We start from the raw sequence: 15,383 nt of genomic DNA, 5'->3' as shown, positions 1-15,383 counted from the left end.
TTAATAAGTAACATCAACAATACCTGAAATGGTAATAAAATTCCCTTAACAATAATCTTATATACTACATATTAGTAGTCACATATTACAGGTGAAGCAACTGAGATACAGAGAGGCTAAGCAATTAATCTAAGAATATGAAGCTATGAAGTAGATGTGTACAAACTAAAATCAGATTTTGTGACTTCAATTCCATGTACTCTCTCCACTATAACAAAACTGCCTTAGCGTTAACACACTGATTACTTGAACGTTTTTTTTTTTTTTTTAAATAAAGGGAGTGTAGAATTAAACTGTGTGTACTGTTCATAGTACTAATGATCCTTGGTAGTTTCTCAATTATTTCAGGCAATGGTGAGGAAATTCTAAAGAAAATATAGAAGGAAGTCAACTGAATAAAATGTCTTCTCACTCTCTCTCCAATTCCTATTACAGCAAAAGTGGTTATAAAAGTTCCTAAAAAGAGAACACTAGAATTAACCAGTGTTTCAAGATGCCTGTTTTAATTACATTATTTCTCCACCAGAAGTAAAGATAGAAAAGTATCATATACGTAACTCTGAAAAAAAAAATTCTTGAAAGCAAAAGTATGTTAAAAATCTGTTATATGTCGACCCCCAAATTATGTTATACAAATTCTAGGTTGTGAAGAAACATGCGAACTGCAAATTTCAAATATATAAACAAAAAGAGCTCAAAAAATTATTCATCGCATTTGGTCATTCTATTCAAATCAATTTAAATTAATATAAAGTATATTTTAAAGAAATTACATGTAATTATGGAATCACTGGAGGACACTGCTATAGGATATTCTTAAATAAAAAATGTTCACTATAAAAATTATCTTTAGAAGTATCACTTTTCCCCTTCTCTGTGATTTATCATTATTTTATTAACAGTGATTATACATTTTGACTACAGGTACTGAGTATCAATTCTAACCTGCTATCTTTCTTAACACATGCCATATTCAGTATATACAATAATAAAGAAAATAATTACCTTGAGAATTTAAAGACAAGTTCTTTGACAAGGACCCTTCAAACAATGATGAGTTCTCAAGTTGCTGCATTAAGAGACTTAGGAATTCTTGCTTTGATCCAGGCTGCTCTCTTCCAAAATGATCATTTTCATTAACATACACTATTTCAATTGTATATGAAGGATTAAAGTTTTGATTTCTGAATCCATCTAAGGCACTATTCCAGAAATTGGCTTTGTTGATAAATACTTTTTTAGGCCTTTTCTTAACTTGGAATCCTAACTCTATAATTAGAGTCGAGATATCTCTTCTAAATTTGCTGCCTTGCCTATAAAACATGAATTTAGATATAGAGGTAAGTACTCTAAAGTACTTTACATGACACAGTACTTATACAGCCAATAAAAAAATAATAGAGAAAAGATTAAAAGGAAGTTCTTCCCCAGTTCAGTTCAGTCGCTCAGTCATGTCAGACTCTTTTTGACCCATGAATTGCAGCACGCCAGGCCTCCCTGTCCATCACCAACTCCCAGAGTCCACCCAAACCCATGTCCATTGAGTCGGTGATGCCATCCAACTATCTCATTCTCTGTCGTCCCCTTCTCCTCCTGCCCTCAATCTTTCCCAGCATAAGGGTCTTTTCAAACTCCCCAATTCCCACCCAAAAGCAGGCAATGGTTGCTATAGGAACCAAAAACCAATAACCTTAGTTCTAAACTCTTGATTCCCTCTACCCAATCTTCTACCAAATTAAAAGCATATAATGTTATAAATGATTTATAAGAATGATGACAGATGATTATCCCAAATTTGATCAATTCAGCACATTCAGGTATAAGAGCCAAGAGTTCAAACTCTTACTTCCCTGGTCATACTTGCTTAACTGCACCTTACTTCATGTTCACTAGCTCCTTTAAAAGTAGAGCACAGTAATCTCTGCTTACTACCTAATAGACCTATAATTTTAAGAGATTACATATTTTAATTAGCATTCGTAAACCCTCTAAATAGTACTTTTTAGTCTATACTATTAATTCTCAAAATGTGGTCCCAGTCAAGTACAGCGTCTGGAAACTTGTTAGAAATGCAAATTCTTGGGTCCCACAGCAGATAAACAGAATTGGAACCTCTGAGCATGAGGCCGAGCAATGAGTCTTAACAAGACTTGCAGACAATTATACGGACTACCTCAATTGTTCCCTGCCTCAGTTTCTCCATCTGTAATTGGAATTAATGAACTCAAAATAATCCTGTTAGAGCCAATGTCCATGGATCATCTTTCTACATCAAGTTGGGGACTATAGTTTGAAAAGCACTCTTTCAAACTACAGTAATATCAGCTAAAACTCTAAATGTATACAGAGCCATACCCGGTTAAAATTTTCTCAAAATAAAGTTTTACTTTTTTTCCAATTCCAAATACATACCTCAGCAGATCTTTACACTGGTCTCCAGGTGACTGTCTGGGTAATTTAGGTGAAGACTCCTCCAACAAACAATCATTTATTCCCACATTAGTGTTGGGTAATGCATGTTTTTTGGCTTTCTGGAATTCACCTACAGAGTTAAAACCCAATGTTAGCATAACAGACGGCTTCCTAGGTGATGCTAGTGGTAAAGAACACACCTGCCAATGCAGGTAGACGTAAGAGACGCACGTTCGACCCTGGCGGAGGGCACGGCAACCTACTCCAGCATTCTTGGCCTGGAGAATCCCATGGACAGAGGAGCCTGGCAGGAGCCTGAAGTCCATAGGGTTGCACAGAGTTGGACGCGACTGAAGCGACACAGTAAACATGCATGCAGCGTAACAGGAATACAGGTGGAAATTTTTTAATATTCATTTAAATGAAGACATCTTCGTTCAAAATTACAAAATATTACCTGCACTGTAGAGAATACTTCTACATTCGCAACATTCCCAATTTTGTTCCCATGACTGTAGTGAGGAACAGGCTAAATGTGTTCCGCTAGAACCACAACACTGACAGCGCTTTATTTCCCATTTGCTGAGGACATAAAGAGAAGCAGATATTTACATTTAGTATTAACTTTGTCTAATTTCAACCACCAGCGCCACCACATGCCTCACTGTCCATCTCACACACACAACCAAAGAAAGGAAAATTATCTGATTTGATACTGTATTACTTTTTCCTAGTGCTTTTTTTCCTATTTCATTTATTACATTTGTAATCTCCCTCTTTGAATAGTCTCTTTTTAAAAATATTTATTTTTGTTTATTTATTATTGGCTGCATTGGGTTTTCATTGCTGTGCACAGGTTTTCTCTAGTTGTGAAGAGTGGGGGCTACTCTTTAGTTGTGGTGCATGGGCTAATCATTCAGGAGGCTTCTCTTGTTGCAGAGCATGGGCTCTAGGGCTCACGGGCTTCAGTAGTTGCTACACATGAGCTTAGTAGTTGTGGCACACAGGCTTAGTTGTCCCTAAGGCATGTGGGATCTTCCTGGACCAGGGATAGAACCAGTGTCCCCTGCATTGCAAAGCGGATTCTGAACTACTGGACCACCAAGAAAGTCCAATATTCTCTATCTAAAAATAGGTAAGCTAAATAACAATGTGAACATGCACATATATCCAAGAATATAAGCACTGTAAAGAATATGACTGAGAAGAAAAAAATTTTCTTTTATACTTGGAGATGATTATGCTATATAAGGAGACTGCTATGTCAATGTGTCTGATAAGGAAGAAGCATTCAGTAAATACACTGTCTTACCTAAAATACCATCTTTCCTATTCAAGGTAAGGAATTATTTCCTATAATAAGCTTGCTCAGATACCTCAGATACTTTGTAGCTCACTAAGATCCAGACTTAGTACCTGACCTACATTCATATTCTCTATTTGTTCCCTGCCAGCCCCCACTCCCAGTGTTTTCCCCACCGCATTGTGACGTGTGCCAGTCTGCATCCACATATTCTATATGGCTGTGGGTTATGCTGTGCAGACTCCTCTCTGTTTGGTTATGAGTACATCTGTCTATATGGGGATGGATGTACTCCCTGAATGTGTGGACACATGGGTGATCAGAAAGGTAGCTGCAGAACTTTCCCTCTGCTGCTGCTGCTGCTAAGTCACTTCAGTCGTGTCCGACTCTGTGCGACCCCATAGACGGCAGCCCACCAGGCTCCCCCGTCCCTGGGATTCTCCAGGCAAGAACACTGGAGTGGGTTGCTGTTTCCTTCTCCAATGCATGAAAGTGAAAAGTGAAAGTGAAGTCGCTCAGTCATGTCTGACTTTTAGCGTGTGGACAAATCTCTGGAAATGGCTGTATAGGGTTGTGTCATCTCTATGTCTCCCCTCTTCCCCAGATAGTCCTGCCAACAAAGGATGAAGAGAAAGAAAGATGACAGCTAACATAAGTGCTTATACACCAGGCCCAGTTCTCATCCTTTACATGTAAAGTTTAATCCTCACAATTTTAGAAGGCTGGAAAAAAGTTACCACCTTTTAAAGAAGAGGAAACCAAAGCAGAGATGTAAATTACATGCCCAAACAAACAGACACTGCTAGTCTCAGAGTGAGGCTTCCAATCCAGTTTACCTGGCTTCAGACCATGCTCCTAACCACTACACCATGCTGGCTTTCAGCAAAATTACCTTCCGATCACTAGAACGAGAGTGAGGTTGTAAAGGAAGCATTCAGACAGCAAGAATCTGTGTCCTAGGAGAAAAAGCAAAGTAGCTGCCAGAAAGAAAATTGACTTTGGTAGCTAAGGATTAGGTGACCAATGGTATACAAGAAAAATAAATAAATTTAATTATAATCAAAATAACCTACAATGGATTTAGAAAATGTCAATATTAATGAACATACTGCTTCTTAGAACTCTAAAGCATGTTACTGTCTACAAAGCACATTTACAAACAGTCTCATCTCTGCCTCAGCACAACTCTTGAGTGGGATATTATTAGTGCTTACAAATGAATAATCAGGGTCACCAGATCAAGTAACTTAGTCAACAATACACATTACTCGACATCTTCAATGAGATCTCAACCCTTAGTGAATCTTCAGTCTAGTGGCAAAGACAGATTTAAATGATATCATCAACTATATTGTAACAAGCACAATGAAGGGAAAATTGAGCCCAGAATGGGGAATCAGTAGTAGCTTCTTAGGAGAAACCTGCCAAAGCTGCTAAGACTTCAGCAAAGTAAGTAGCAACTCACCTAGCAAAATCACTTTCCATAAGAAATAAGGCTCCTAATATTGTGCTCTGCACCTACAGTTTCAGTTTGTCATGTTAAAATGTATCAAAATTTCCTTTATAAATGTCAACAAAATTAATTTGTTACTTTTTCATAAAAAATAAAAATACTCTTGATTTCCAATACCCTATACACAGTGTGTGGGTTTCCCTGGTGGCTCAGAGGTAAAGAATCCACCTGCCAATGCAAGAGACACGGGTTTGATCCCTCAGTCAGGAAGATCCCTTGGAGAAGGAAATGGCAACCCACTCCAATATTCTTGCCTGGGAAATCCCAGACAGAGGAACCTGGTGGGCTACAGTCCATGGGGTGACAAAGGTCGGACATGACTTAGCTACTGAACAACAACAACTCAGTATGTACACGGAAGGCACAAAATGATTGTCAAGATTACAGCCAATGTCCACTGATACTACAAAACAATAATCAATAAATTACAAATACCAAGCCTTCTTTTTTTTTTACAGTGATCTAAAACAAATACTGATAGATTAATCTAGTTTCTTAACTTCTAGAACAGTGTCATACAACAGAAATATAATGTAAATCATATATATGTTAAACTTTCCCAGTAATCAGATTTAAAAAGGTAAAAGAAACAAGTGAATTGATTTGAATATTTCTGAAATATAATCATTTTGTCTGATGTAGTCAACTCAAAAAATTATTGACAAGATATTTTAAGGTCTTTTTTTTTTTTTCTTAAAAAAGCAGAATTACATTACTCCCAGAATTCATATTTTGAAGACCTAACACCCAGTACTTCACAATGTGACTATACTTGGAGATAGGACTATCAAATAGAAAATTATGGAGACTTCCCTGCTGCTCCAGTGGCTAAGACTCTGCTGCGCTCCCAATGCAGGGGGCCCTGGTTGGCCCTGGTCAGGGAACTGAATACCACATGCTACATACAACTAAGAGTTCGCATGCCACAACTAACTATAGAAGATTACACAGCTAAGATCTGGCACATAAAATGAGGTCATATGGGTGGGGTTCGAATACAATGACTGGTGTCCTAATAAGAAGAAAAGGTTAAGACACAGAGGGGGACACAACTAGGAGGAAGCCACGTGCAAGCTAAGGACAGAGGCTTCAACAGAAATCAAACCTGCCAATACCTGTACCTTGGACTTCGAGCCTCCAGGATTGTGAGAAGACATATTTCTGTTGTTTAAGTCACCCAGTTTGCGGTATTTTGTTATGGCAGTCCTAGCAAACTAAGATACATGTTAAGTGTTCACTGTGTATTTTACACTTACAGTACCTCTCAATTTGGAACAGCCACATTTCAAGGGGTCACTGGTCAACTGTGGCTAGTGGCTACCACAGTAGAGCTCTAGAAAACAGAGCCTCATGAAAACATACCATAAAAGTTACAATTATGCCAGCTGCAATAATTTCTCTGTAAACATATGCAAATAAATATTTAATAAACATACCTCATCTCAGATTAAAACTTCAAACCCCCTAAGAGCAAAATACTTCACTAACTAGGAAACCTACTTTCTCAACCTGAACGTTTAAAAACGGACAATGAGTACAAGTGAACTTTCCCATTTACCTATCAGGCACATTATAGTCTCGCCCTTCTTTGCAACGACATCTTCGGACGTCACAATGCTCATAGTGCTGCAGAAGCTCTTGATAAGCATTTTCCTCTAATTCCCAAGATGCATCTCTGTAAATGAAGCAATATATAAAATGGACTTTGGCTTTAAATGTTACATAAAAGGATATCAATCTAAAAATAAACTCGTTAAAAACTTAGGAACAAGAATAAAATTTGTTCTTTTTTAGAATCAATCATTCAATTCAAAATGTAAATCCATTAATGTTATCTTATCCTATAGTTCATTAGTCTCAATGAATTTCAAATATTAAATGAAAAATTAAGTAGAAATTTTCTGAAACTTTTCTCTTAATATTTCACTTCCAATTTTTAAAATTTCAAGTTTAGTAGCACTATTTCTGGATTTCTCACCTTTAAATATTAACAAAATTCTTCTCATATACTTTAAACCACATCTTGATTCTCATATAATTTATACATACCATTCTGAAGCCTATTATACTTGTGTATAAGTCCATGAATACGGTACACAAGTGAGGTGTACAATTATTAAGAGACTATTAACAACTACTGAGACAGTTAAGTCACAGTGCCTGGTCAAAAGAACTGGCAATCTGAGGAGGAGGAGGAAGTGGTGGTGGGACAGGCTTTAGATTTCCCTTTTTGAAATGTCTGCTTATCTATGAGTACTTAATATAAATGAGTATTTCCATTTTTTTAAATTCTACATTTAAAACATCTTTTCATCAAAAGGCTAAATGTAACTCACTTTTCAGGAATATGAATTCCCATTCTCAACATCTCTTTCTGAAATATATCACTATTATTGCATAAAGTGCACCTAAAGAAAAACACTCCTGCATTTATTGCTTGCACCTATAGTGGAAAACAGAAAATACATGGTTAACAATTTAACAGATTATCAGGTTATGAATTATACAGCTAACAGAACATGTGCTACTTTTAACATAATATATTATGAATTTTTATTTATGTTAGTGGTTCATAAACTTTGTTAAACTAAGTTATCCCACTGCTAAAATTTGGAGATATTTCTTCCAATGGGAAAAAAATATTAAGCCAATGAATTGACTGTTCTTTACATCTCTCACCCATGTGTTTCTCAACCTTTTGTATCTAATGTCATTTCTGTTCCCAAAAATTGTGTTGTCCATCACTCTCTGTGAATAAAACAGTAAAAATCTTTGGTTACTTAATCTAGGAAGGATGTTTAAATATAAATGATACATATAAAGCATCCTTGGTTCTGTTTTTACCTCAATCTCTGTTAGTTTTCTTTCCAAGAGGGAAGAGCATAAAACCCATTCTCACTGCATCAACAAATACAAATACAGAAGCAGCAGGCAGAAGATATTCAAGAGAAAGAGTAGCCAATTCTCAATTTAAAAAACTAGAAGTATACATTTATTTAATAAATATTTAATCCCCACTATCTAGGTACCAAACACTATGCCAGTACCAAAAACAAACATAAAATGACTTAGATTCTGTTTCAAGGAATTCTTGTGAGTAGGCATACAGTATAAAAGTACTTTTAGAAAAGTACATACAGTAAGAGAAAGGAAGAAGTACTGAAGTTTATGTAAGAGCCTGGCAAAAATGTCACAGCAATGGTAAGGTCAAAGTTGTGTTTGGAAAAAATAGGGATCTGCCATGAAAATAGGATAAAAGATAATCAAGGAAAGGGGATAGCACATATTAACTCTCAGGGGCAAAAAGAGTACGTGTGATTGGGGAACTTAATCACAATATCCTTAAAGATTACATGCTGACCATACTGAACTAAGTAATAAAAACATAAAGAGAAGTCAAAGTCAGTAGCATGAAGAACTGATAGGGAATAAGGCATGCAGGAGCCAACAGGCTCCAGCAAAAGCCTAGTTAATAAAAAAAGAAAAACTGTCTGAAGTGAAATCACAAAGGGCTTAAGATACAAGGTAGCAAAAAAGGATACACAAAAAATATTAAGCAGACCTAAAAGACTTGGGGAATAATTTGTGGATGGTGAAGGAAGAAGTGAACAAAGAAGAATCCAGGTTCAAACAACTACAATGTAGCACACACACACAACATGTGAGAGGAAAATAACAAATTAATGAAATTTCTGCTGAACCTAAAGGATCTTTGATCAGTGGAAACAGAAAGAAAAACAGCAGACATAAAAGATACCAAGACCACAGCAATGATGGAGAAATCCAAAATGAACAAGAATAGTGACAATTCTTTCCATATACAGAATGGAAAAGCTCTATCAATTTATTCGATACTAATCTATAGTCTCTCCTCACAAAATCCTAATATAACAGCATTTGTAGAAGTCACAAATAAAATTTGCTTTTGTTGTTCACTCAGCCGTGTCTGACTCTTTGCAACCCCATGGACTGCAGCACACCAGGCTTTCTTGTCCTTTACCATCTCTTGGAATTTGCTCTAAATCATGTCCATTGAGTCAGTAACGCCATCCAACCATCTCATCCTGTCATCCCCCTCTCCTCCTGCCTTCAGTTTTTCCCAGCATCAAGGTCTTTTCCAGTAAGATGGCTCTTTGCACCAGGTGGCCAAAGTAGTGGAGTTTCAGCTTCAGCATCAGTCCTTCCAATGAATATTCAGGGTTGATCTCCTTTAGGATTGACTGGTTTAATCTCCTGGCAGTACAAGGCACTCTCAAGAGTCTTCTCCAACACCACAGTTCGGTGCTCAGCCTTTTTTATTGTCCAGCTCTCACATCCATACATGACTACTGGAAAAACCATAGCTTTGACAATATGGACCTTTGTAGGCAAAGTATTGTCTCTGCTTTTTAATATGCTGTCTAGGTTTGTCATGGTTTTTCATCCAAGGAGCAAGTATCTTCTAATTTCATGGCTGCAGTCACCATCTACAGTGATTTTGGAGCTCAAGAAAATAAAATCTCTCTCTTTCCATTGTTTCCCCATCTGTTTGCCATGAAGTAACTGGATCCAATCCAGTTGGATTGGATCCATGATCTTAGTTTTTGGAATGACAAGTTTTAAGCCAGCCTTTTTACTCTCCTCTTTCACTTTTATCAAGAGGCTCTCTAATTCCTCTTTGCTTTCTGCCCTAAGGGTGGTGTCATCTGCATATCTGAGGTTGTTGATATTTATCCCAGCAATCTTGATTCCAGCTTGTGCTTCAGCATTTTGCCCAGCATTTTGGATGATATATTCTGCATATATGTTAAAGAAGCAGGGTGCCAATATACAGCCTTCATGTACTCCTCTGCCAATTTTGAACCAGTCCATTGTTCTATGTTCAGTTTTAACTGTTGCTTCTTGACCTGCATACAGGTTTCACAGGAGGCAGGTAAAGTGTCTGGTATTTGCTTAAAATTTGCTTAACCACATATAATTCTCATCCTACTGCATAGGTATGTTCCTCCTTCAACTCTTTGTATTAATGGAGTTCAGAGATTAAAAAAACTTTTTCTTTAGGTATGATTATTGCTACCTAAACTGGGTAAACTCCATTTACTATTTCAGTTAACAGTTGTACCAGAGTGGTAAAGCCACTGAAGCTTCTTCAAGAAACATGACTCAAGAACAAGTTCTGTCCTTGTATGCTCTAAACATGTAATAAATGATTGTTAATATTTACATCACATACAGGTGTCCACGTGGCCATGATATTATATTACACCTGCGTAAAGTAGACCTACATTTTTGTTAGTAGTACTATTTCTAGTTTTTAATGACAGACTTAGAAACTTAGTACTTTCAGAGTTCACAAAAAGTCCTATGAATACTAGGTCAAACTGGAAAACCTCTGTTTCATTATTAACACAAAATGAGGCAAATCTTATTTGTCCTGAAAAATAACACACTACTATACAAAGTTAACAAGATGATATATTTGACAGCAATTACTTTCAAGTCATTCAAATATAACCCCTTAATTAAGATAATAACTTTTTAGAGATTCTCACATAATGTGAACTTCTTCTTCAATAGATAAAGATAGTACTTCATGATGTTTAGAATTGCACTCTCTGGATCCTTTTACAAACACTATTTCATGAGAATTAATAGAATCTCTACTATTTACCCAACAAAACAGGCTGCATCCTGCCACTTTTAACTGAATAATACTAAAAAGAAGAGTTGAAGGCTCATACAAAAAAAAAAAAAAAAAAAAACAGAAAGTAATCAAAAGCTTTACTACTTGGACTACTGTTAGTACTATTAAGATTTTGTTGAAATATAAGAGGATTTACAACATCTTCTAACTTAAAAAAAAAAAAAACTTCTGTAGATAATTTGTAATCAATTTAACAGTTCATTTTACTAAATAATAATAAAAGCCAAACTTTAAAAACAGTATAAATTAAAGTGAATCCTTTGATCATTGGCATTATCAACAATAATTGCCTATCAGTTGACACCTTTACACATGTATATTACATATATTTGATGTTATTAATAATTGGGATCTTTTTAAAATTTTAAACTACCTTCTGAATTGAAGAAACTGCAGATTATTAAACTACCTTCTGAATTGAAGAAACTGTAGATTATTTAATAGTTTTATGATATTCAATTTACCTGAAAATTTGTCATCAGGTTTGACATACAAGGTGGCTCTCAAAGAACTATAACGTATTTTCAATTCATTAGACAGTAATCAGTTTAATTTCAAATGTTATGATAATGTGTTTCTGTGTGTGTGTGTGTGTGTGCACGCGCGCGCGCGTGCACAGGCTCAGTCGTATCTGACTCTGCAACACCATGTACTGCAGCATGCCAGATACCTCTCTACACGGAATTTTCCAGGCAAGAATACTGGAGCAGATTGCCATTTCTTTCTACAGGGAATCTTCCCAACCCAGGGATCAAACTTGCCTCTCTTGCGTCTCCTGCACTGGCAGGCAGATTCTTTACCACTGTGCCACCTCAGAAGTGCATGACAAAATGTTTACTAAACTAAAAAAAATAGACCTCTTAACATTAAATTATCCTAGCTTACAATTTATTATTTCACATATCTTGGTTTTTCTAACTTTAAGCATATAAACAAACTTGGGAATTAAAGACTGTATTATTATTTGTGATATACAAGCAAAATCCTTGGGTAAAAACAAAATTTTTTAAGTTTAAACATACATTAAAAGGTAGTATCTAAAGTATTTAACCAAAACATTAATTGTACACTTCAACAGAGTAATTTTACATGTAAAATTTTATTCAATAAAGCCATTTTAAAAAGTTACTAGTACGAGCTAAAACACATGTCTATTCTAATTCAAATCAGCAAGCAACAGACTTTATATCAGAAAATGTTTACAAACTATCTTACCTGCAAACAGTCTCTATGAAACCAAGCATTCTTACAACAAGGACTTCGTAACACGCTGTAAGTTGGAATAGGCTCTATAAATTCCAAGCAAATGGTGCACAGTAAGGAGTCTCTACAATTATTAGATGTAATTATTTGAACAGGTCGATGTTTCCAACAAAATGACCTAAAAATGTAAATTAATTAAAAACATCATCTAATAAATTATAAAGCACAACTAAGCTAGCATTACAATTCATATCTGTTAGAGAAAATTCATTTGTCTCTCTCACAATTAACTTACAACAGGCAGGGGAAATGCCACTGTAATCAGTCTCATCATCTATAACCAAGGAGAGCTAGATTTTTAAAATGTGAACCTTTTGGTGGTGAGATTCACCTCACAGAATTTCAATAACTAATACTATATTGAGAATTATGAAATACTGTTAGTAACAGTATACACAACATTTGTACTCAAACCTGCACAAAATCAAAGGAAGGAACTCATACTTAAAAACATTATTTTAATAACTAAAGTACAAACAATAATTATTCTTAACCCACTAAATTTATTTCCATTTGCATTTTATACACGGCAGTTTTCATACAGAACAATTCATTAAATAGGTCAAGAGCACAAAGACTAAAAGAAATAAATCACTCATGATAACAAACACCAAAATTCATAAAATCTTGATGTTTAGAGCTGAACTCAAGAAACAAACATTTTTAGGGTCATGCCAGGGTAGTTATTTTTCTGACTGCATTAAATTTACATGTCTTCAATTTACTCAATAAGAACACAGATAACGATGGAAATTTCTATTGAATGTGAATAAATTAACACTTCCATATTATATTCTAGGGCTGAAAGCTAGAGGTGAATATTAATCATTAAGGCCATTACAGATATTATAATTCTCTAAAGTACCCATATAACCCCAGTGTAACTTTGAAAAGAAATTTTACAAAGGAATTATATAATTAGGTAGATCCATATCCATTTTCCACTTTTCCTTTACATCTTCTTTCATATTTGACAGTTAATTAACTCACGCAAAATTGCCAGTGAACTGGAAAATACATTCTCTCTGAAGTCCACATGGGAAATGATAACTTCGTTTACATCGGGGTGCGACACACCCAATTGAAGCACCCGTTTTCTTGCAAACAGAGCATTTCTAGAAGAAAATATAAAAATAGGGATTATAATGTAGAAAATTTGAGTACTATAGGTAAGACCAAGGTATAAATGAATATTCTTTGTGGAGAGTCTGACAATTACTTTCCCCATACAATAGCTGTGATTATAGTATATTAAAGACATTTCCTGAAAAAAATTGTTTTACTCAGAAACAACCCAATCTAAAGAGTCACTCAAATAACAATTTCTGATAAAGCAAACATCTTTAATCTAATGTGGGTGAGACAGCGAAGCTTCTTTTCCTTCCTACCTGCTAAAATATTTTAAACTGAAGGGTTTGTATACATAAAGATTATACATGAAAGTCTCATTCAAATTGCAACAGAAAACACAGTTAGGAAATATTATATATAGGACAACAGCAAAACAATTCTAAAAAACCATTTGTAAAAAACTGGCGAGGATCACTCTATCTTAAGCAAATGAAATAGTGTTAAGATACCTATAGTAAGTAGGTTAAGTAGTGATTCCCCAAAAGTTATATTCAAGGCCTAATTCCTGGTACCTTTGAATGTGACCTTACTTGGAAACATGGTCTTTGTAGATATGTTAAAGATCTCAAGATGAGTTCATCCTGGATTTAAGGTGGTCCCTATAAGTCCTTATAAGTAAAAAAAGAGAGAGATTTAAGACACACAGGGGAAGGCCACATAAAGATGGAGGCAGAGATTGAGGTATGCTGCCACAAAGCAAGGAATGCCAAAGGCCATCAGAAGAGAAGCAGCCATCAGAAGAGAAGCATGAGAAAATTCTCCCTCAGAGCTTCCAGAAGAAGTCAATCCCTCTGACAGCTTGATTTGGAACTTCCGGTCTCCAGAATTCTGAGAGAATACATTTCTGTTTTAAGCGACCCAGTTTGGGGTAATCTATTATAGTAGCCCTAGGAAACAAATATCACTGCCTCTAACTTAAATATCACTACAGTATATAAACAGAAAAATAATTAGATGAATCAATCATTACTAAAATACAGAAGAGTACTTCATATATCTTGGAACCTTTGAGATGAGCATCATATTGGCCACTGATGAAGGGATTATACTGTCCACCTGTCAAGCACTGCCAGGTTGTAAAATGATATACCTTGCTAACCTAAGTCTCTCCCTATAAACTGACATATGGAATTCTATTTTAAGGTCGTAAATCGAGACACCTCTTCAGGATCAAGAAATTCTCACAGGTTCACAATACACTCAGAGAGGATATGATGTCTTAAGAAAGGATTTCCAAACAGTACCTGCAGAGGCCATCTTCCATGACAAGTTCACTATCACCAGAAGATTGAAAAATTTTGGTACTAATACTCCCACAAGGCCCATAGGTAAATGTCACTTTAACCTTTTCTCCAAGGTTTCCCCTTGTGCCTTAGAACCTCTAGTTTATCATTACCTCCTCTGTATCTTGGGCTTCCATAGTAGGTCAGATGGTAAAGCATCTGCCTGCAATACAGGAGACCTGGGTTCGATCCCTGGGTCAGGAAGATCCTGGAGAAGGAAATGGCAACCCACTCCAGTATTCTTGCCTGGTGAATTCCATGGACAGAGGAGCCTGGTGGGCTACAGTCCATGGGATCGCAAAGAGTTGGACATGTCTGAGCAACTAACACACACACCCCTGAATCTTGAATATCCTTAAAAATAACCACTTTCATATCTTTGTCTCAACCAAAATAAAATTCTCTGAATGCTTCCCTTATAGAACTTCTTGTATGAAGCTGCTTATTTTTTCATCCTCCTCCATTTCCAGACTTGACAAGGAATGGACATAAATATAGATAGAGGTAGGGAGAAGGACAAACAGAACATTGTTTTAAGTTCTGTGCTGCAGACTGTAGGCCACTACTCTACCTTCAGACTTAAAAAGATCTGGTCCTAGAACCTAATGTCACCTACCTAACTTCCTCCAGACTTTGGCACCCTCCTCTGTATTTTAATTCTTGTTATCATTCTAAATGACTTCTGCACTGATAGGACAATCTTTTTGTTTTTACTTCCTCAATTAAAATGTGTCAATGCACTTCATCTCCACTTCAGTGTAATGAAGAGTCCTCTCATCAGCCAAAACTGCTCCA

General features: G+C 35.9%; 1 protein-coding gene across 13 annotated transcripts in view; it reads right to left on the bottom strand.

Annotated features, from left to right (window-relative positions):
• The window catches only part of G2E3 (G2/M-phase specific E3 ubiquitin protein ligase), a 78,143-nt gene that overhangs the window by 24,279 nt on the left and 38,481 nt on the right, over window positions 1-15,383 (bottom strand). For 11 of the 13 annotated variants that reach the window (XM_061394065.1, XM_061394052.1, XM_061394061.1 and 8 more), the window contains 8 exons: window positions 13,165-13,289; window positions 12,127-12,292; window positions 7,565-7,671; window positions 6,787-6,903; window positions 2,870-2,994; window positions 2,613-2,762; window positions 2,413-2,542; window positions 1,006-1,313 (listed from right to left, as the gene is read on the bottom strand). In XM_061394065.1, coding sequence (XP_061250049.1) covers window positions 1,006-1,313; window positions 2,413-2,542; window positions 2,613-2,762; window positions 2,870-2,994; window positions 6,787-6,903; window positions 7,565-7,671; window positions 12,127-12,292; window positions 13,165-13,289 — 1,228 coding nt within the window. The remainder of the gene's footprint in view (window positions 1-1,005; window positions 1,314-2,412; window positions 2,543-2,612; window positions 2,763-2,869; window positions 2,995-6,786; window positions 6,904-7,564; window positions 7,672-12,126; window positions 12,293-13,164; window positions 13,290-15,383) is intronic. The other 2 variants (XM_061394055.1, XM_061394062.1) reach the window with 2 other exon arrangements.

Source organism: Bos javanicus, chromosome 21 (genome assembly GCF_032452875.1).
Source record: "Bos javanicus breed banteng chromosome 21, ARS-OSU_banteng_1.0, whole genome shotgun sequence".
In the NCBI taxonomy this organism is placed as follows: domain Eukaryota; kingdom Metazoa; phylum Chordata; class Mammalia; order Artiodactyla; family Bovidae; genus Bos; species Bos javanicus.
This window is presented reverse-complemented; position numbering and strand designations above follow the sequence as displayed.